Raw genomic sequence first — 23,024 nt, 5'->3', positions numbered from 1 at the left:
ACAACATCCACAATACTGATAGAATACCCACTATAATAGTGAAATAATACCTATTATAATATTATAAAAAATACTATAGACTATATTACCACTAATAGAACTACAGGTCCTTCTCAAAAAATTAGCATATTGTGATAAAATTAATTATTTTCTGTAATGTACTGATAAACATTAGACTTTCATATATTTTAGATTCATTACACACCAACTGAAGTAGTTCAAGCCTTTTATTGTTTTAATATTGATGATTTTGGCATACAGCTCATGAAAACCCAAAATTCCTATCTCAAAAAATTAGCATATCACGAAAAGGTTCTCTAAACGAGCTATTAACCTAATCATCTGAATCAACTAATTAACTCTAAACAACTGCAAAATATTCCTGAGGCTTTTAAAAACTCCCAGTCTGGTTCATTACTCAAAACCGCAATCATGGGTAAGACTGCCGACCTGACTGCTGTCCAGAAGGCCATCATTGACACCCTCAAGCAAGAGGGTAAGACACAGAAAGAAATTTCTGAACGAATAGGCTGTTCCCAGAGTGCTGTATTAAGGCACCTCAGTGGGAAGTCTGTGGGAAGGAAAAAGTGTGGCAGAAAACGCTGCACAACGAGAAGAGGTGACCGGACCCTGAGGAAGATTGTGGAGAAGGACCGATTCCAGACCTTGGGGGACCTGCGGAAGCAGTGGACTGAGTCTGGAGTAGAAACATCCAGAGCCACCGTGTACAGGCGTGTGCAGGAAATGGACTACAGGTGCCGCATTCCCCAGGTCAAGCCACTTTTGAACCAGAAACAGCGGCAGAAGCGCCTGACCTGGGCTACAGAGAAGCAGCACTGGACTGTTGCATGTCATTCGGAAATCAAGGTGCCAGAATCTGGAGGAAGACTGGGGAGAGGGAAATGCCAAAATGCCTGAAGTCCAGTGTCAAGTACCCACAGTCCGTGATGGTCTGGGGTGCCATGTCAGCTGCTGGTGTTGATCCACTGTGTTTTATCAAGGGCAGGGTCAATGCAGCTAGCTATCAGGAGATTTTGGAGCACTTCATGCTTCCATCTGCTGAAAAGCTTTATGGAGATGAAGATTTCATTTTTCAGCACGACCTGGCACCTGCTCACAGTGCCAAAACCACTGGTAAATGGTTTACTGACCATGGTATTACTGTGCTCAATTGGCCTGCCAACTCTCCTGACCTGAACCCCATAGAGAATCTGTGGGATATTGGGAAGAGAAAGTTGAGAGACGCAAGACCCAACACTCTGGATGAGCTTAAGGCCGCTATCGAAGCATCCTGGGCCTCCATAACACCTCAGCAGTGCCGCAGGCTGATTGCCTCCATGCCATGCCGCATTGAAGCAGTCATTTCTGCAAAAGGATTCCCGACCAAGTATTGAGTGCAGAACTGAACATAATTATTTGAAGGTTGACTTTTTTTGTATTAAAAACACTTTTCTTTTATTGGTCGGATGAAATATGCTAATTTTTTGAGATAGGAAATTTGGGTTTTCATGAGCTGTATGCCAAAATCATCAATATTAAAACAATAAAAGGCTTGAACTACTTCAGTTGGTGTGTAATGAATGTAAAATATATGAAAGTCTAATGTTTATCAGTACATTACAGAAAATAATGAACTTTATCACAATATGCTAATTTTTTGAGAAGGACCTGTATACTAATTGTATAGCAACTACTACACTAATACAACAGCCTCAATACTGATATAACTATTATTTACACTAATATTATACCTATTATACTATTATAGCAACTATACTACTAATATATATAGCAACTACTATACTGATATATTATCTACTATACTAATACAACTACAATACTGATAGAATACCTACATGCCTATTATGATACTTACATAATACTTATTAATTTCTATTATAACAACATGTGTACACTGCTAACTACACTAATTATATAAAAGCTGCTATACGGATATATCTATTACACTAATGCAACAATTAATATACTAATATAATACATACTATACTAATAGAACAGCTACTCTAATATAACCACTATACAATAACTGACTATTCTATTCATATAAATCTTACACTACAATTATAACCTTATATATGATATGTCCACTATACAAACAATGTACCTACCTTGCTAATATTACAACTATACTAAGATAATTGCACTATTAATAGAACAACTACTAAGACCTCAAAAAAGTACACTGTCTATATTATAATAACCACTAATCCACTAATATGACTGCACTATTAATATAATACTACTAACCATAACATTAATCATATAAGTATCTTACTAGTATTACAACTTTACAAATATAATTGCACTACTGATATAATGACACTTCTAGTAATATAAAGTCACACTTCAAATATATCTACTAATACAAATCCTACACTGTTAATAGAACTACTACTCTACTAATATACATTATTAATATAACTACGATTCAGCTGATATACACTAATAATACTGTGTAACTACTATGAATATACACTATTAATATCACAACTACTGTACTAATACACACTAATAATATAGCAACTACTAATATACCCTATTATTATAACTATTAATATACACTATAAATTTAACAATTATTAATATACACTTTTAATATAACTACAGCTAAGATATACTGTTAATATGACTACTAATATACAGTATTAATATAACAATTGCTAATATACACTATTACTACTCTACTAATATACACTATTAATAAAACACCTACTCTACTAAAATATATTATTATATTATTATAACTACTACTACTACTATAATATAATGTACACTATTAATAAAACTACTACTCTACCAATATACACTGTTAAAATAACAACTTCTAATATACACTCTCAATATAACTACTACTGATACACACTATTACTATAATTACTACTCTACACTATTATTATAACTACTACTCTTCTTCTAATATACACTATTAATAACACTACAGGACTAATATAATTCATTGAACAACTTTCCAAGTGAGTCTCCCTCTAAATTAGGTTCTATTCAGACGTCCGCACTTTGGGTTCAGATCTGTTCCACAATTATGTGGAATGGGTGCGGACCCATTCATTTTCAATAGGCACGGTAAAGATGCGGACAGCACACAGTGTGCTGTCCGCATCCGCATTTCCCGTCCGCGGCCACGAAACTTCCGGTCTGCGGCTCCGCAAGAAAATAGATCATGTACTATTCTTGTCCGGAGCTGCGGACAAGAATAGGCCTTTCTATTGGGGTGCCCAGTGTTTTGCGGACGTGTGAATGGACCCTTAACGGGAGATGATTTTGAGTCTGCATGCAACAGAAGTGGCCATAACCATTTGTGTAGTTAAATGTTATAATTGTGTCACCATCATACAAACAGACTCAATTAAGAGTGACAGCCTTTGTTTATAAAACCTGTCACGGTGCGGTTCACCGTAACGTGGTTTGCCGTGCAGGCTGGCTGCACGCCTTTTGCGTACTAGCTGCGGGTGATTCCGTGTAGGTTGGCTGCGTGCTGGCTGCGATATCTTGTGTGAACCTGCCCATGTGTGTGTGTACTCCCTGTGGCTGTATTGTCTCCCTGTGGGTATGTTAGGTTGGTTGCGCTCTTGCGTACTGGCTCCGGTGTTCTGTACATGCTGGTTGCTAGGGGCCACGTCCTGTATCGCAGCTTGGTTGCTGTGATTTCTGGTTACCCCTGACCTGATTTGGTACCTCCCTGTTTGGTTCTGATGGGGTTAACCTCCCCTGGTCGGTTCCTGGGTGTGTCCTTTCAGGTGCGCTCATTAGGCTGCTATTTCTGCCTTTGAGTGTGGAGTGTTGTGGTCAGTCTTTTCTGTCTTGTCGGTGTTTCACTCTTCTGCTCTGTGTAGTCTATCTACGTTTGTGTTGCCAGGTTTTACCCTTTGCTGCTGACCCAAGGAGTCCTACCATTTACACCTCCGTATGTTCCGCCTGGTTCTGTATACTGTCACGTGCCGGATGTCCCCAGGAGGACCTCCGAAACGTCAGACGAGCAGGATACGAGGAAAACAGGCCAAGGACCACAGAACACATAATTTATTACAAAGGAACCAAGACACGTGACAATGGCTATAACAAAAGACCTCAATGTACTGAAACGGATCAGTGGGTGCGGACCCACTGCGCCACTGACTAGCAATACTCTGGAGGGGCATAACTAAGCAGCTACCTGGTCTTCACTAGAGCCTCAGATGGTGAGAATAAACACTAGGACCATGCCACTGAGTCGTCTGGGTTGGTACCTGCAGGAGAGCCAGGGTTGGTCAGCGAGGTCACCTGACCTAACCCAGCCCGCCCAGTGAGTGATGTGCGCCGCCCCTAGAGCAGAGTCACATGACACCAGCCGAACTCAGGCTGTGTCCAGGGCTGAATAGAAGCTGTGGAGCGGAATCCTCAGAAGCAATATCACTTATACAAACAGAGTTTCCCGGACTGTAGCGGTAATCGGGGGAACAGCGGCGCACCGCAGCCGCTGTTACAAAACCACTAAAAGAAAAACGGATAATTCTTGGAAACACTGTCGTATTGCAGTGCACTAGACCAGAGATTACTCTGTAATGGAAAAGCTGGAGGAATACATCCTTATAATTAACCCTTTGCAGGGTATTACTAAGCTGGTATAACGGAAAAGTTAATAAAGGGTGTTCTCTGTCTGGATGTACTATGATAGAAACCTAGACCTTGCAGATGATACTACCATGGTTTGATGCTGCCATCTAGTGGTCGAACATGTCTTCAGCCTATCCAAATGTGAGGTACATGAGGTGGAAGTAATAGTAATAGGAAACTAAATGCTATAATGTATGTATTACTATGCTTTTTTTTGTTATCTATTGTAATATTTGTATGTCATGTGGAGCAAAACAGGTTTAGCCTAAAGCTCTGGGACACTAATCCATAATCAGTACCAGGGCTCCCTAACTAACATGCGCCTTATATAAAACAGGTGTTTTCTTGTGTCAATTTGTACCTGGTCAAAAGAAAAAGGTGTTAGCCAGTAGTAACAAGTCCTGATGCTCTCAAAAAGAGAGAAAATATAAAATATTGTAATTTAATACCTCTTAATGGCTAACTAAAATAAATGATGTTATAAGGCAAGCTTTCGAGCCTCTCAGGTTTTTGGAGACTCAGACTTTTTCATTTCTGGCCTGAAGAACGTGCCCAAGAATTTCCTCGAATATAAACAAAAAAAAAAAATTGTGCATGTTGTGTTTGGGAGCCATTTAACAAGTTTGACTGTGGTTGTGGTTGAGTGTGATCCACTGATACCCATAACAGTGTCATCCACTGATGCCCATAACAGTGTCATCCACAGATACCCCCATAACAGTGTCATCCACAGATGCCCCCATAACAGTGTCATCCACAGATGCCCCCATAACAGTGTGTCATCCACTGATGCCCCCATAACAGTGTCATCCACTGATCCCTATAACAATGTCATCCACTAATGCCCATAACAGTGTCATCCACAGATGCCCATAACAGTGTCATCCACAGATGCCCCCATAACAGTGTCATCCACAGATGCCCCCATAACAGTGTCATCCACAGATGCCCCCATAACAGTGTCATCCACAGATGCCCCCATAACAGTGTGTCATCCACCGATGCCCCCATAACAGTGTCATCCACAGATGCCCATAACAGTGTCATCCACAGATGCCTATAACAGTGTCATCCACAGATGCCTATAACAGTGTCATCCACAGATACCCCATAACAGTGTCATCCACAGATACCCCATAACAGTGTCATCCACAGATACCCCATAACAGTGTCATCCACAGATACCCCATAACAGTGTCATCCACAGATACCCCATAACAGTGTCATCCACAGATACCCCATAACAGTGTCATCCACAGATACCCCATAACAGTGTCATCCACAGATACCCCATAACAGTGTCACCCACAGATACCCCATAACAGTGTCATCCACAGATACCCCATAACAGTGTCATCCACAGATACCCCATAACAGTGTCATCCACAGATACCCCATAACAGTGTCATCCACAGATACCCCATAACAGTGTCATCCACAGATACCCCATAACAGTGTCATCCACAGATACCCCATAACAGTGTGTCATCCACAGATCAGCCCCCATAACAGTGCCATCCACAGATCATCCCCCATAACAGTGCCATCCACAGATCCCCCCCATAACAGTGTGCCATCCACAGATCCCCCCCATAACAGTGTGTCATCCACAGATCACCCCCAATAACAGTGCGCCTGCGCACTGAGGAGAGACAGAAAGGAGGGGAAAGAATCCGAGGAAGCAAGCAGAGAACGGCACAGCAGACGACTGAATAGCTTCTTTTGTAAGTAAATTGTTTTATTATATATTACATATCCCTGCATACCGCAATTCTCTCGTATTTTGTAATCTTATTTATATATACTCATTTGGTATTTCTTTTTGTAGTATGATTAAGTGGTGAAAATGATTAGTGCCCCCCCCCCTCCCAATTATTGTTCCTAGAGTCACTACTGCTACACAAAGATGACCGTCTCAGGACAATATTCCCAGACTCTCCCACACTATGCTTCAGACAACCTCCGAATTTAAGAAATCTGATGATCAGGATAGAACAGAACTTTACCCTGCAATGTGAGTAGCTGCAAAACCTGATCCATATTGACCACAGACAGGATACGTATCCCTAACACCCAGCAGGACTATTAGATTCCTGGAACATTCACGTGTTCTGCATCTAATGTGGTGCACCTCATAATGACAATAAATGTCCAACTCAAGGTCTTTATGTGGGGGAAACAGAGCAAACAGAGCGAGGATAAAGTCTCTCTACAAAGGAGAAACCGATAACTTTCCCTGTTGCTAAACATTTTGGTGATCATGGCCATAGCATTACAGACCTTCAAGGGTCAAACATTGACTTATAGGATAGCTGCCTTACATCTGGTGACATCAGAGGTGGAGCTTGTTGAGAGCTCATTTGCATCCCTTTCTACCCAGAAGTCCAGAGGAGCATGTATGGCCTGTAAGTCTCCTCGTGCCGATTAAGGCATCTCCCCAAGGAGAGATAGAACCCCCTCAAATCCTTACTTAGGCCTCTTACCCAGTGAAGCCAGTACTCTCTGCACTGCACTGATGACGGGCAATCACCTCAAAACAAATGTCTGCAGATGAGGTGCTGGCTTATGTAATATCTGAGTCATGTTTCAAGGCCTATTTAAAGGCTGATTAAGGTGCTCTTGCTCCAAAAATTCCAAGTACTAATATTAAAAGGTAATTTCAAATCCCAAAGGGACAGATGAGTTTGAGAATACAAATGTATGAATGTCTTTGATACAATTAAGGCTACTTTCACACTTGCGTTTTGGCTTTCCATTTGTGAGATCCGTTCAGGGCTCTCACAAACGGCCCAAAACGGATCAGTTTTGTCCTAATGCATTCTGAATGGAAAAGGATCTGCTCAGAATGCATCAGTTTGCCTCCGATCAGTCTCATTCCGCTCTGGAGGCGAAATGCAGTGTTTTGCTGTCCGCTTGACGAAACTGAGCCAAACGGATCCGTCCTGGCACACAATGTAAGTCAATGGGGACGGATCCATTTTCTCTGACACAATCTTGCACAATAGAAAACTGATCTGTCTCCCATTGACTTTCAGAGGAGTTCATGATGGATCCGTCTTGGCTATGTTACAGATAATACAAACGGATCCGTTTATGATGGATGCATGCGGTTGGATTATTATTGTAACGGATCAATTTTTGTAGATCCATGACGGATCCGCCCAAAACGTGAGTTTGAAAGTAGCCAAACACAGGACTTAATTTGTCTCAAGGTTGTATGGCCTGCTTCCACATCTGAGGAGAGAGAGGGGTCTCCTCTCTAAACTCAGAGACAAACTTTCATATACCTGTAGCTTATCTGTAAACTAATTAAGGACTCTTTCTCCAAGACCATTCCTCTGTTTGTTGGTGTTTTGCGAGTTTTTTTCATTTCTGACCTGAAGAAGAAGGGACCAGAGAGTCTCGAAAGCTTGCCTTACAACATAATTTATTTTAGTTAAAAAGGTATCAAATTACAATATTTTATATTGTTTCTCTTTTTGAGAGCATCATGAATTTGTACATGTGCACTCCTTTAGCAACACCTCAGGGTGCAAGTCCATGGTCTTATAAGATTGGGACAGTGCTTAACGAAATGTTATATGTTAGGCAATGCTAGGCACGGTCATATATACTTATGGAGAAGTATACTAAAGGAAATAAAACAGAGGAGTGAAGTCCCATTGACCTCCACAAGTCCCATTGGGGGTACCTGAGTCAGGGCCTGCTTATGAGCGACACGGCCCCTTTTACATGTGGGGACCCCACAGCTCCAGCAAGATCCTACTGTATGTAATGTTTTTGAGTTGAATTTTGTATTGTACTGAGTACAAAAGCACAGCATGGACGCACCAACTTATACCTCTAATGTAATATTTATGTATTATTCTCTTTTATTGCAGTTTGTTATATTCATACTTTCAGAGTTATTTCCCAGGACAGTTTTTCCATTGGAATAATTTAAAAAATAGCTTAATGTCTAGATATTGCTGTTACATATTTGTCATGGCGCTCCCTGGCATCCTTCTAATTCCAGCCAAACGTGTTCAGTGGATTTTTTGAGAGGGAATAAAAATAACATGAGGGGGCGCCAGAACTATACCGTAAGTGTGAAACTAGCCTAACTAAGGGGGCTATCCCTGTATTGTGACATCATTGTGTCTGTTATCCCTGTACCAGAACCAGGAACACTCTGCTGAAGGCAGGAGAAAACTGCGCACTGCACTGGTCCCATGACAGTGACATCATCACAGCCTGTGATGATGTCACTGTCATGTGACCAGTGCAGCATGCTGTTTTTTCCTGCCTTCGGCAGACAATTCCTGTTTCCGTTACTCTCCGGCCTCCAGCAGTGTCCGCTTTGAAGCGCAGCAGCATGGTTCCTCCTCTTGGTGTTAAGGTCTCTGCCTCTTCCTAGTCTTATGCCTAGTCCTTGCTCAACACTAATGGGTAAGGCATCCCTGTGAGGATATCACAAAGGGAGCGCCCCCTCTTCTTTTTTTATCCCTGTACTGTGACATTATCACTGTGTGTATTATCCCTCTACTGTGACATCAATGTGTTTTTTTTATCCCTGTACTGTGATGACATTGCACTTATTATCCTTGTCCTGTGTACTGTGACATCACTGTATATTATCCTTGTCCTGTGTACTGTGACATCACTATTATCCTTGTACTGTGACATCAATGTGTTTATTATCCTTGTACTGTGACGACATTGCACTTATTATCCTTGTCCAGTGAGGCTGGACTGGAGGCGTAGCCTTAGGGTTCGGCCGGCATGACGGGGGGTGGAACAGGGAAGCAGGAATGGGGATTGGGCAGTTTATGTTGCGGGGGGGGGGGGGGGGGTCATGGCTTTAAAAGGGGGCTGTGGGGGAAGAAAAGGCGCCATTTTATAGGAGAAGGCAGCGAACCCCTGCCCACTCTCCCTTGTTTTGGTGGTTTATGTTCTTGATCCCGTTCGTGTAAGGTGAAGAAAAGTTGGGGGATGTTCTTTAGGATTGGGAGGTCCTTCGAAGTAGCCAGGTTGGTGAGGAGGGGAGGGGCTAGACTCCCTTGGTTGGTGGCAGATTTAAGGGGCCCATCGGTTAGTGCCTACGAGTTGGTGTTTAACGGCTGGAGGCAAGGTGGAGTTCCCCAAATGGGATTTAATTATTTTAGGCTTCGAGGACCTTCCTTTGTCGGTAATGTTCATAATTTGTATGGATGTAGATAATAAAACGGTTGCTGTGGCCGATTAAAATCCACCGCTGTGTGTCAGAGTGGTTATTGGGGAAAGAAAAAAAAAACGATCCTGGGACATAGGTTGGAGAGTTAGCGGACCAGTAACCAGTACCAACGTCATGTGTACTATGACATCACTGTGTTTATTATCCTTGCACTGTGACATCACTATTTATTATCCCTGTACTGTGGCATTATTGTGTTTATTATCCCTGTACTGTGACATCATTGTGTTTATTATCCTGTACTGTGACATCACTGTGTTTATTATCCCTGTACTGTGACATCATGGTGTTTATTATCCTTGTACTGTGATATCATGGTGTTTATCTTGTACTGTGGCATCATTGTGTTTATTATCCTTGTACTGTGACATCATTGTGTTTATTATCCTTGTACTGTGACATCACTGTGTTTAGTATATCTGTACTGTGACATCACTGTGTTTATTATCCTTGTACTGTGACATCATTGTGTTTATTATCTTGTTCTGTGACATCATTGTGTTTATTATCCTTGTACTGTGACATCACTGTGTTTATTATATCTGTACTGTGACATCTTTGTGTTTATTATATCTGTACTATGACATCACTGTGTTTATTATCCCTGTACTGTGACATCACTGTGTTTATTATATCTGTACTGTGACATCACTGTGTTTATTATCCTTGTACTGTGACATCACTGTGTTTATTATCTTGTTCTGTGACATCACTGTGTTTATTATATCTGTACTGTGACATCACTGTGTTTATTATATCTGTACTGTGACATCGTTGTGTTTATTATATCTGTACTATGACATCACTGTGTTTATTATCCTTGTACTGTGACATCACTGTGTTTATTATCTCTGTACTGTAATCATTGTGTTTATTGTCTTTGCATTGTGACATCACTCAGTTAATTGTCTTGGCTTTGTGACATCACTGTGTATAGTATCCGTGCACTGGGACATCAATCTTGCATTATCCACGTGCATTAGGGAGACCAGACTCATCATTCCAAATGTTGCTATGGGGCCCCAATAATTACTTATCTGTTTTGTAGACAGACAGATCTCATGTTAGGTTAATGTATGCAGAAATGTAGATAATTTTATGAGACCAGTGGGTGCCGCAACCATATCAAGCCTTGTTGGGTTGTTTGGGTGGGAGCGACGGCTGCTGAGCCTTCAGCCTGAGATCTACCAGATTTACTGCTGTTATTTTTTAATACTGTAAATGACAAAGTATTTTACATAACAGACGTATGTGACAGGTCCTGTTTAAAGAGACTTTCAAGTGAGTTGGACTAAACTTCATTACCACACACAGACTACGAATGACAGTGGCTCTGTTTCTGGAAGACCCACGATACAAAGCACACGGACTGCTCCTTATGGGCATGTGAACGAATGCTGTATTTATGTGAGAAAAGTCTACTAGATACAGGTTTATTTTTACCTCCCTGCAGCAGGCTCCCTTCTCCATAGATCACCATTGATCGGCCGCTGGTGCTTTTCTTTTGGATAATTCCACTTTGGATTACATTTCATTTTGAGGAATATATCTGACAGCTGCCAAACCACTGTGCCCTCCATGGCATTCAGAGCCAGACTAAATTAAACTTTCCCTTTCCTTACTTTTCTCACTATAAGTTATATTTGTACCCATTTTTATTCACCTTTGTAAATGTTATTTACATAATGAAAACAGATCTTCGATGTTCCCAGTGAAAATTCCCCTTTTAGAGGTAATGGCTTACAGTTGATTTACAACTGCAGGATGTCTTCACTGTAATGTGTCAAGTTATGGCTTTCATGCATCCTGCAGTGTCTTATAATGAATGTAGAATGTCCAGTATTAAGTTACACTGTTGTTCGTAAATTGTTCACATGCAGTAATCGTTACCAGCAATGACACAGAATGGAGTTGACTGATGCACATCTGCTACAAATAGCTTATTCCTAGACTATGAGCTAAAGATCACCATTTGTATCATTGCTGCCATGAACTTATAGGGTACGGCCATAGGGTCATATTTCCTGATGCTGTTTTAGAAAACTGCATCAGGAAGCCTAAACATGTGGACCTACATCTATGGACCGGGCGTCCTGCTGCACATGAAATTCTAGAGGGGATACAGAGGGGAACGGTGACTTTATTTTTATAAAGTTTGAAATCTCAAAGTGTCTATTACCCTTGGTCTAACAGGTTTGTTTAATGTGCCTACATGACCCTAAATGATAGTAAAAGCCCTTTGAACAAAGTAGAACATTGATCTCCTTCATTACTGGTCTGGATCATTTTGCAGGTTTCTTTACAGTAGGTAAAAGTGGAATGTGTGTGACTTAAAGGTGTGGAGTATGCACCATGGAGGTAGTCCATGCTACTGCTCTGGGGGCCCAGAAGAAAGGGGCTCAGCCTACATTGACTGCATCCCTTCTTTTAATGGGTGGTGAGAACCTATGGTCCACTCCTATTACAAAGGCTCTGCAATGTAAAGTAAGTGTGGAATTATGCAAAGAGTATACAGGCACTAAGATCTCCAATCCCAGGAAGTTAGCGTTATGCTGAAAACAACACAGCAAGAAGTTTTTAATCTACTATAGGGCCCCCTCACCTCTACATATGCCCCTTGTGTAATAGTAGATGAAGGTAGTAAAGTGTAATCAGAAGTACTGTGCCACCCTCTAACCTCCTATACATAAGAGCCAACCCAGCAATTTCAGAGGGGACTAGATGTTTTATGTGTATAGGGGTGTTCCAACTTTCCCCCAACAGATGCTGTTGGGGGAAATAAGGATTGGGCACATGAAGTCAAAGCTTTCCATAAATGGCATATACCCTAGGTATTTCCCAGTGTACAGTATACACAGATGGAAGGCATTGATGTATACCTAAACAGTGGCATATGTTGCCCATAGGGTCCCATTTGTATAGTTATTTTTACCGGATGACTCTATGTGGAATTGGGAAACCTGCTTCGCTATTCCATAAAGTATATTAAAAAAATTGCAGTTTTTCCTAGTGTTCAAATGTGATATGAGCACAGCTTTACTGCACCTATTGGTCAAAGATGGCAAACTCCTCCTCAGGGAACCTATGAGGTTATGGACATACAGTCCTGATCAAAAGTTTCAGACCACTTGAAAAATGGAAAACAATCATATTTAGCATGGCTGGATCTTAACAAGGTTCCAAGTAGAGCTTCAACATGCAACAAGAAGAAATGGGATTGAGACAAAACATTTTTTGAACATTCAATTTAATGAAAACAACAAATAAACTGAAACAGGTTATTTTTCAGCTGATCAAAAGTTTAGGACCACACCTCCCTAAACCACCCCCCCCCCCCCAAAACAGAAATCCAACTTCCAAACATGAACTCAGTAATGAGTAGCTCCGCCGTTATTGTTTATCACTTCAAAAATTTGTTTCGGCATGCTTGATGCAAGCGTTTCCATGAGGTGAGTGGGAACATATCTCCAAGTGGCCGCACGAAGGCCATCTACTGTCTGGAACTCTTGTCCATTTTTGTAAAGTTCCCTTCCCATCCATCCCCAAAGGTTCTCAATTGAATTTAGATCAGGGGAACACGCAGGTTGGGCCAAAAGAGTGATGTTATTCTCCTGGAAGAAGTCCCTTGTCCTGCGGGCATTGTGTACTGTAGTGTTGTCCTGTTGAAAAACCCAGTCGTTACCACACAGACGAGGGCCCTCAGTCATGAGGAATGCTCTCTGCAACATCTGGACATAGCCAGCGGCCGTTTGACACCCTTGTACTTCCTGAAGCTCCATTGTTCCACTGAAGGAAAAAGCACCCCAGACCATTATGGCGCCCCTCCACTGTGGTGCGTAGAAAACATCTCAGGTGGGATCTGCTTGTCATGCCAGTAACGTTGGAAACCATCTGGACCACCAAGGTTAAAATTTTTCTCATCAGAAAATAACATTTTCTTCCACCTTTTGAATGTCCCATGTTTGGTGCCCTCTTGCAAAGTCCAAACGAGCAGTTCTGTGGCGTTCAAGGAGACGAGGTCTTTGAAGAAGTTTTTTGTTTTTGAAGCCCTTCAGTCTCAGATGCCGTCTGATGGTTATGGGGCTGCAGTCAGCACCAGTAAGGGCCTTAATTTGGGTCGAGAATCGTCCAGTGTCTTGACGGACAGCCAATTGGATCCTCCGGCTCAGTGCTGATGACATTTTTTTGGGTCTTCCACTTGACTTTTTTGTTCCATAACCCAGAAATTCCAAATGACTGTCTTACTGCGTCCACCTCAGCAGCGATGGCGCGCTGTGAGAGACCCTGCTTATGCAATTCAACAACCCGACCACGTTCAAAAAGGGAGCCTTTTTTTGCCTTTGCCATCACAACGTGTGACTACCTGACAGAAAATGACAATGAATCCACATCTTTGCACAGATTTGGCCTTTTAAAGACATGTGGTCCTAAACTTTTGATCAGCTGAAAAACAGCCTGTTTCAGTTTAATTGTTATTTTCAATTAATTGAATGCTCAAAAAATGTTTTGTCTCACTCTCATTTCTTCTTGTTGCATGTTGAAGCTCTACTTGGATCCAACAATGTCAAATATGATTTTTTGCCATTTTTCAAGTGGTCTTAAACTTTTGATCAGGACTGTATTTTCAGGAACCGTGTTTCTGAAACCCTGCATGCCTGTGGCTATACCTAAGTTTTATCCACAAAATCATGCAGCCGTTGGCTACCGCGGCTAGGCTAGCCTTTAGGTATTGTGCGGTTGCTGAAGCGTATGCTGGGATCTCCCAAAATTCTTTGCTGGCTAAGTGACTAACATACCGACTGTAACCCAAGATTTATACAAGCTAAGTACTGCAATGTATTTATCAGGGTAATTAACATTTATGTAGGTTCTATCTATATTTGTGCCACAAGGAAGACTCAAAGACGAGCATATTTGTTAACACATTAGCATCCACTAGCCTCCAAAACAAGCCAATAATGAAAATGTGTCCATCAGAGTAGCAGTGAAATCAAATATTTTCTCAATATTCTAACCAGTTTAAACTATACTCTGGTTAATGAGATCAATATTGTGGAATGTTACTTCAATACCACAACGTTGAGCCAAAGCACTCAACCAGCTAGCAAGAAAACAAAAAACAAACAAATGCAGAACTTATTAGGAAGTTAGGAAGGAATTGCCCAATCCCTCTCATGGACAAGCGTGCTGGCGGTCCTTGAATTTATTGCAGAGTGCTGGCTGCTGCCTTTGGTTTTTATCCATGTGAGCAATGACAACATAATACATATGAGCAATGAGCAGAGACTATGCAATGTGCATGTGTGCAAAGAATAACTCGAAGAGAAATCACTGAAAAGGCATGCAAGTAAGAAAATGCGCATAATACTAAGGTAAGTAGAAAGCCAACAACTCAAAAAGAAATAAAATAATGAGAACAGGTAAGTTCCATGCTTCAATAATAATAATAATAATAATAATAAAAAAGCATTGCTAATACATAATGATGCCCATCTACCTACATGGCAAGGCCCACATTTATGAAAGGGTAACAGCAACGGCACGTCTATCATTAAAGGGCATCTGTCAGCAGATTTGTACCTATGACACTGGCTGACCTGTTACATGTGCTCTTGGCAGCTGAAGACATCTGTGTTGGTTCCCTGTTCATATGTGCCCGCATTGCTGAGAAAAATGATGTCTTAATATATGCAAATGAGCCTCTAGGAGCAACGGGGGCGGTGCTGTTACTCCTAGAGGCTCAGCTCACTCTGCAACTGCTGCATCCTCTGCACTTTGATTTACTTTAGGAGAAGTCAGGGCCAGGCATGATGACGTTTAGGCTGCCTGGCCCTGTCAATTAAAGAACTGAGTCTCTATGAGTAATGGCAATCCTAGAGACTAATTTGCATATATTAAAACTTAATTTTTCTCAGCAATGAGGGCATATAGGCATGGGAGCAACACAGATGGCTTCAGCTGACAAGCACACATGCAACAGGTCAGCCAGTGTCATAGGGATAATGTCACGGTCCCTCAGGTGACTGATGTCAGGAAATCAAGGAGATTGGCTGAGCGTGGAGGAATCTAACAGCCTCCTTGATTTCTCTTGATTCAGTCTTGATAGCGTTAATGACCACTTCCCTTTTCTCAGCTGTTGCTCAGTGGTCATCACTTTTAACCTTTATAGTCTGACCCCACCCTTCTGACTATGCGGTTGATAGTTCATTTGGGTTTGGCTGAGCTGGTGTGAGTTTGTCTCTGGTGTTCCTGCTCGTCCGTCTCTACAGAAGTTAAGTGTTGCATTTGTTTGTATTTGTTATATTCCCTGTTGTTTGTATCTGGGCCTGAGACAGAGACTTCCATTCGTCCATCTGGGGAGGAATGGGTTGTATCAGGTCCTTAACTTATTCCAGGGCCTTATATAAAGGCCTAGGTATCCTGCTTATGAATATTACTACCTTCAGGGTCTATTCATATGGATAGGTAGTCAGGGCCAGGATTAGGGTTGTCTAGGAGGTGACCTGTTTCTTCCCTAGTTTCCAGGCCCAGTTACTGTTTCCCTTCCCTCTTGTGTTTAGTGTGGAGTTTCCCCCCACAATGATCGTGACAGATAAATCTGCTGACAGATGCCCTTTAACCCCTTGGCTACTGGAGGTTTTTTCATTTTTCTTCCCTATATTTCCAGCTGTATGAGGGCTTATTTTTTGTGGGACAATTTGTACTTTCTAATGCCACCATCTATGGCAAAAAATATAGTGGAAAGCTGGGAAAAAATTCAAAATGGGGTGGAATTGGGGTGGAACACCGTTATATGGGTTTTGTTCCTACGGCGTTTCATTTTTATGTCTAAATAGTGTACAAATACATTTAAACTTTGAGAAAATATATTTTTTTACATTAACATATTCTGACCCCATAACTCTGTGACTTTTTGATCACATTTTATAAAAAATTTTGGGGTAAGAGAAGCAATGAAAAAATGGCAAATCGACCATTTTGACCCTTTTTCCGTTACGCCATTTGCGCTATTGGATTTTTTTTTTCTATTTTAATAGTATGGGTGTTTTCAGTCGCGGTAATACCCATGATGTTTATACATATTGTTATTTAGGTTTTTATTTTTTAATTATACGGAAAGGGGGGTGAATTCAACTTTCATATATGTTTTATTTTTTTATATATTTTTCTAACATTTTTTTTATTTTTTGTGATCATTTTGTGCATCATATATGAGTTTATTAATTATATTTGTAATTTTTTTAATTTTGGTTTATCAGGGATTTTATATTTGCCATTTACAGTCAACTTTGCTCATTTCTTATCCTGGCCTTTGCAGCATTAACACTTTCAGCCTTATCAGCAAGGCTGACAGTGTACAGCCCAACCACTGATGCTCGAATTGGCCATTGGTTTTTGTGCATTTAGGTGCCGTGATCTCACTTGATCACGGCATCTAAAGCATTTAATTACCGCGAATGGCATCATTGCCGGTCACGATAATTAGCCGCAGGTCTCTGCTGTGTGAAACAGCAGAGATCCGCCAGCCATGACGCCCGCTGCACGTGCGAGCGGGCGCCATGTTCGCACATCTCTCTGGTGCCATACATGTACGGCGCTGGTAGCGAAAGGGTTAACATTGGCAGCCAGGGGAACGTTAAAGATTTAGAGTCAACAGTCATGTTCTTTTGTGAAAGATGTATGTGCTGCTCTGCTAGTCCTAGTCCTCTCAGGAGATGAATGAGACAGAAGTTAAAACGTGTTCTTAGTCCTAGTGGTTCGATTATGCTATTGGTTTGATTTTTCTCTCCTGCAAGAGGAACCATTATGTTCTCTGAGTTATTGTCTACAAGCAAAAGGGTAACAATGTTTTGAAATTTTGACTTTCAGGCTCCATATCTCACCATCCACTACAGCTTAGAATATGAGACGACCATCATTCTATAGACAATGGTCTTGGCTATCTCATACATAAATTGGACTTGCAACTATTCAGTATATGATTAGTTATGCAGATTCTTGTCATCTAACTGCATTGTTAACTGTTTTGCTCCTGGTGGTGGAACAATCTTTTTCTTTTTGTATACTAGTGAAAGGTCACTGGTTCGAATCCAGGAGCAGCCATGAAGATGATTTCCCAAGAAAAGAGAAACGGCATCATCGAGATCATCGATAGCAGTATCTTGGCCAAGAAAATTGCTAAATTGTATCATGTGAGTGCCAGGACAGTTGGAAGAAAACAAAATGAAGGCCGCCTATCCATTCCAAAGCCAAGAGATGGACATCCAGGCAAAATATCAAAGTCAATAAGTTGGCTCATCACAAGGTCTATCAGTTCTGGCGCGACAAACATGGCAGCGGAGATGCTTTGTAATAGTGAGATCATTGACGTCCATGCAAGCACCGTGCATTACACAAGTCTGGAATGGTGGTCGAAAAAAAGTTGAAAAAGCCTCAACTTCAATATAGTTATAAAAAGCGTCTGCTTGAGTTTGCAAAAAAGTACAAACAGTGGACAGCAGAAGATTGGAAATGGGTGATTTGGAGCAAAGAGATGAAAGTCAATAGACTGGGCTCTGATGGGTGCAAATGGGTCTGGAACAAACAAGAGAAAAGGGGCATAATGGATCGAGAATTTGAAGGGCCTGTCAAGTTTGGTGGAGGAAGCCTGATGATATGGGATTGTTTCACAGCCAAAGGCGTTGGATACTTAACCAAGATCGATGGTGGTCTCAATGCTAAGCTATATGTGAGTGTACTTTGTACACTCAAGTATTATATGTATGAAAAGGACGACATAGTGTTCCAGCAGGACAACGACCCGAAGCATACGTCGAGATTGGAAAATAAATGGTTCAATGACAATAAAGTAGATGTGCTGGATTGGCCACCACAGTCCCCAGACCTCAACCCAGTATTCACCAACATTGGGAACGTGTAGAAGAGACCTAGGAACAGATTTCGGTTGAGACAAGCTTGAATCTGATCGAGAGTATGCCAAGAAGGATTCAGGCAGCGTTTAAAGCCAAAGGCGGATTTACAAAATAGCAAAACAGTAACAATGGAGTTACATGACAAGAATATGCATAACTAATCATGAGATAGCCAAGATGATTGTTTATAAAATGATAGTATCTCACATTCCAAGCTGTAGTGGATGGTGAGATATGGAGCCTGAAAGTCAAAAGTTTAAAACATTGTTACTCTTTTGCTCGTCAGTGTACATTGTAGACCCTCAAGTATGGCGTAATTGTTTGGGTCTGGGCAGTTCATCAGGAAAGTGAACAGTAAAAATGCTATGCAAGGTATGTTGTTGTACAGTATGGACCAGTATAAAGATGGAGCTAATAGACAGGGGTGCCGTCCCCCACTGATCTAATATGGAAAGATCATTTTTAAAGATGAGACCTCAAATGTGGTCATAGAATCCTTATCTTAAAACTCTACTCTGTAACCTAATGCAATTTTTTCCCCCCAAATACTTTCTCACACCAATCTTGATCTATTGAATGATTGTTGATGGTGTTATTTTTAAATCATTGTCTGTGGGATACCCATGCAACTTGATTTTAATGGATGCCTGTAATCCTCTAGAGCAGTGGTGGCGAACCTATGGCACGGGTGCCAGAGGTGGCACTCAGAGCCCTCTCTGTGGGCACCCGCTCCCTGGTATGGTGTACCAGTATGCCTTAGACTTTTCCTGCCATTCATCAGCGCAGGGCTCACTATGAACAGCACAGGCAGCGCACTGAATGTAGGCAGGCTATTACAGCTACATGATAAAGTACATGGAAGATATTGGCATTCAGGTTAAAGTGCGTGTTGGCACATTGAGATAAATAAGTGTGTTTTGGGTTGCAGTTTGGGCACTCGGTCTGTAAAAGGTTCGCCATAACTGCTCTAGAGTCTCTGAACCTGGGGTACATTTTCCCTATTGGGTGAATATCATGCCTCTAGGGTATAGTTGCACCGTGGTCATGTTGTGCTTTACATAGACAGCACAGTGTAAGAATAAAGATTTGGGGGTTCTTAGATGTAATTGCTTTGAATAGGGGCTACTTGTCTTAGAAGTGTGAGAAACTGCTCTAGAGCAGGCAAAAATGAACGAGGCTCTCAACCCTAGGTGTAGGAGGGTCACCTAAATTAATGGCTTCATATACTGTACATGGCTTAACTGCAGAGCAGCATCTTTACAAGCGTCGCTTGTGACCTGAAGGTCATTGTCATTACAATTAGTACTACTAATAATAATTGTATCTCTGATGTAATTGTCTTAACTGACTTTAAAACCTAATATTTTGATAGGATTTCTTGCTCCAAAGCAAATGGTGGTAATCTGTTGTTCTCCCTCTAGGGATTACATTTAAAGCATTTAATGGATCATGTTCCCAGACTAAATATTTTTCATGGCTGTGATATCAGAACACATTACATCAGCTGACAAGTCTTAACATAACTAAAAAAATGTATCAGATGGCAGGTCATTGCACTTCCTACATGTGACATACTCATATTTGGCATGTATCTCCATATCATGTTTGTAGCCTATATAAAAATAAGACTTTTCTCCTAAAAAAATTTAGGCAGGTGTGGAAAAAATGTTGCAAAGAAGCATGCCTTCAAAAATAGAAGCAGGACAACAACCCCAAATATACAACCAATGTCATTAAGATCTATCTGCAGAACAAGGGAGAACAAGGAGGCCTTGTATATCTTCTAATTAGCCTTTATGTTCCCCACAGAGCCTTGATTTTAACATAATTGAGTCTGTCTGGGATTACATGAAGAGTCAGAAGGACCTGAGCAAGCCTTCATCCACAGAGGTTCTGTGGCTAGTTATTGGAGATGTTTGGAACAACCTCCTTGCTGAGTTCCTTCAGAACTATGTACAACTGTACCTAGAAGAAGTGAAGCTGTTCTGAAGCCAAAGTGTGGTCACATCAAATACTGATTTGATTTAGATTTCTCTTTTTGTTCATTTACTTTGCGTTAAATAAACTATTAAAGGGGTTGTCCGGGTTCAGAACTGAACCCGGATATATCCCCATTTTCACCCTGACTTGAGCATCGGAGTAGTTCATGCTCCGATGCTTTCCTTTGCCCTATGCTGAATCACGCAGGACAAAGGCATTTTCTGGAGTTCCGGTGACGTACTGGGCTCTCCTTAGAGCTGCCAGGCTGAGGCTTCCGCCCAGCAGTGAGCCCGGTGACGTCACAGGCACTGATGGGCAGGCTTTAGCGCTGCCCTAGCTTGTAAAATGGCTAGGGCAGCACTAAAGCCCGCCTATCAGAGCCGGTGACGTCACCGAACACACTGCTGGGCAAAAGCCTCCGCCCGGCAGTGTGTTATTGTAAATAAAAGAGCCCTTGCCCTGCGCTATCCAGCGCGGGGCAAGGGAGAGCATCGGAGCATAAAATGCTCAAATGCTAACATCAGGGGGGCTGCCTGGGTGAAATTATGGGTATGTCCAGGTTCAGCTCTGAACCCGGACAACCCCTTTAACACTTCTATTTTTGAAAGCATTCTTACTTTACAACATTTTCCCCATATCTGCCTAAAACATTTGCGCAGTATTGTCTTTGAACACAGAGTTTTTTTTTACATGTTGACTTATTTTAGATGAAGCAAACAATACTTATAGCTGAGAAAGACCAAGTCTGGCTACTCTATGTTATATGTAATGGAACTACATTCCATATATCTTCTAATTAGCTTATTGTTATTTTCCCATTTGGAATCTGATATCTAAAAAAACAACAGAAAATGATACAATTTCTGTATCCAGAATAATATCGTTTATATCTAAAATACCTTTCACCTAATCTATACCTAATACCCCATATATTACAAAGCTCCTAGTGTGCCAATATACAAACGAATAGCCCAACACTATCAATAGTTCTCAGTGAAAAGTCTACACAGATTTACACCTTTCGCTACTTCTTTGTCCCCCTTCTTCTCTACTGTATATAGGGGCGCAATCCTGCAACTAATGATATGTAGATGTACTGGTAACTTGTCCAGCCTAACCTAATGATAGTGTATGAATTATAGTCTTAAAATGAGAATACTCATGCTGATCTCACTGTGATATCATACATACAGTACAAGGCGGCATACTGTAGGTGTTATTGTAATAGAAGTGCTGCAGGTAAGTGTGCTTACTGCGATGACGGACACTCCAGCAGTGGTGCTGTTCGGTTTTGGACCCGTGTTGAAGTGTTTCTTTATCTTTCCAGCCACTGATAATGGGTATTCATTTTCAGGCAGACCATCATCCTGAGCAGATAGAATAGGGAGTTACTGGTAGAATTTCACATACTCATAAATGGAGACAAAGTACAGTGGTGTATTGCAATATCTGAACTGCCTATTATATATGGCACAAGGGCATACCAGGGTACTGTATCTCTTTATTAAAATTAATAGGAGCTGCAGAAACTGCACAGCTTGCATCACACTTACATTGACCCATGGATGTTCCAGAACCTGAAGAGCAGAATACCTCTGGTCTACATCTACCTGCAGCATCCTGGTGATCAGCCCCTGAAAAAGAGACAAGACTCGTTAAGAATCAAGATAAGGATTGCTACATCTGTAAATGTGTTTCTGAACCTAGGAGAAGAAGACATTTGTGGGTACACTACTGCTGACACTCATTACAGCTAGCCAGGAAACAAGGTCATAAAACTGTCTATACAGTGGCGGCCAAGGGAGTGGGTGGGGGTGGTCCGCCTCAGGTGTCAGCTCTCAGGGGGTGTGCTGGATGCAATGAGCCCTTCCATCAATACAGATGGAAGCACTCATTGCTAGAGCATCGGGGAGCAGGCAGTCCTTTCACTTACTGACCGCTCAGCTCCCCGTGCTCCTTTCCTCCTCCAGACCGCAGCACTGAATGGTGAATTAGGGAGCCGTCCGCTCCCTGCTTCACCATTCAGCCCTGCAGGCACAGGTTGCGCTGCCGAACTGTGTAGGAGGAGCCCGGGAATCTGACTGTGCACTCCTCCCATACAGTGCTGCAGCGCGGTCCGTGCCTGCAGGGGAGTGCTGGAGGGGATCTGATCAACAGGAATGGGACAAGGTGAGTAGTTACTGTTTTATTTATTTCATTAACACTTAGGGTCATAGAGAGGGCATAACTACCGTGAGAGAGGGCACAGAGAGGGAATTACTACTATGAGGGGGGACAATGAGGGGATA

The 23,024-nt window shown here is 41.6% G+C and overlaps 1 protein-coding gene across 2 annotated transcripts in view; it reads right to left on the bottom strand.

Moving 5' to 3' along the window:
• The window catches only part of DCLK1 (doublecortin like kinase 1), a 354,970-nt gene that overhangs the window by 17,294 nt on the left and 314,652 nt on the right, over positions 1-23,024 (bottom strand). For both annotated transcript variants that reach the window (XM_044286573.1, XM_044286571.1), the window contains exons 15-16: positions 22,290-22,370; positions 21,990-22,103 (exon numbers count right to left, since the gene is read on the bottom strand). In XM_044286573.1, coding sequence (XP_044142508.1) covers positions 21,990-22,103; positions 22,290-22,370 — 195 coding nt within the window. The remainder of the gene's footprint in view (positions 1-21,989; positions 22,104-22,289; positions 22,371-23,024) is intronic.

This window comes from Bufo gargarizans, chromosome 3 (assembly GCF_014858855.1).
Source record: "Bufo gargarizans isolate SCDJY-AF-19 chromosome 3, ASM1485885v1, whole genome shotgun sequence".
NCBI lineage: Eukaryota > Metazoa > Chordata > Amphibia > Anura > Bufonidae > Bufo > Bufo gargarizans.
This window is presented reverse-complemented; position numbering and strand designations above follow the sequence as displayed.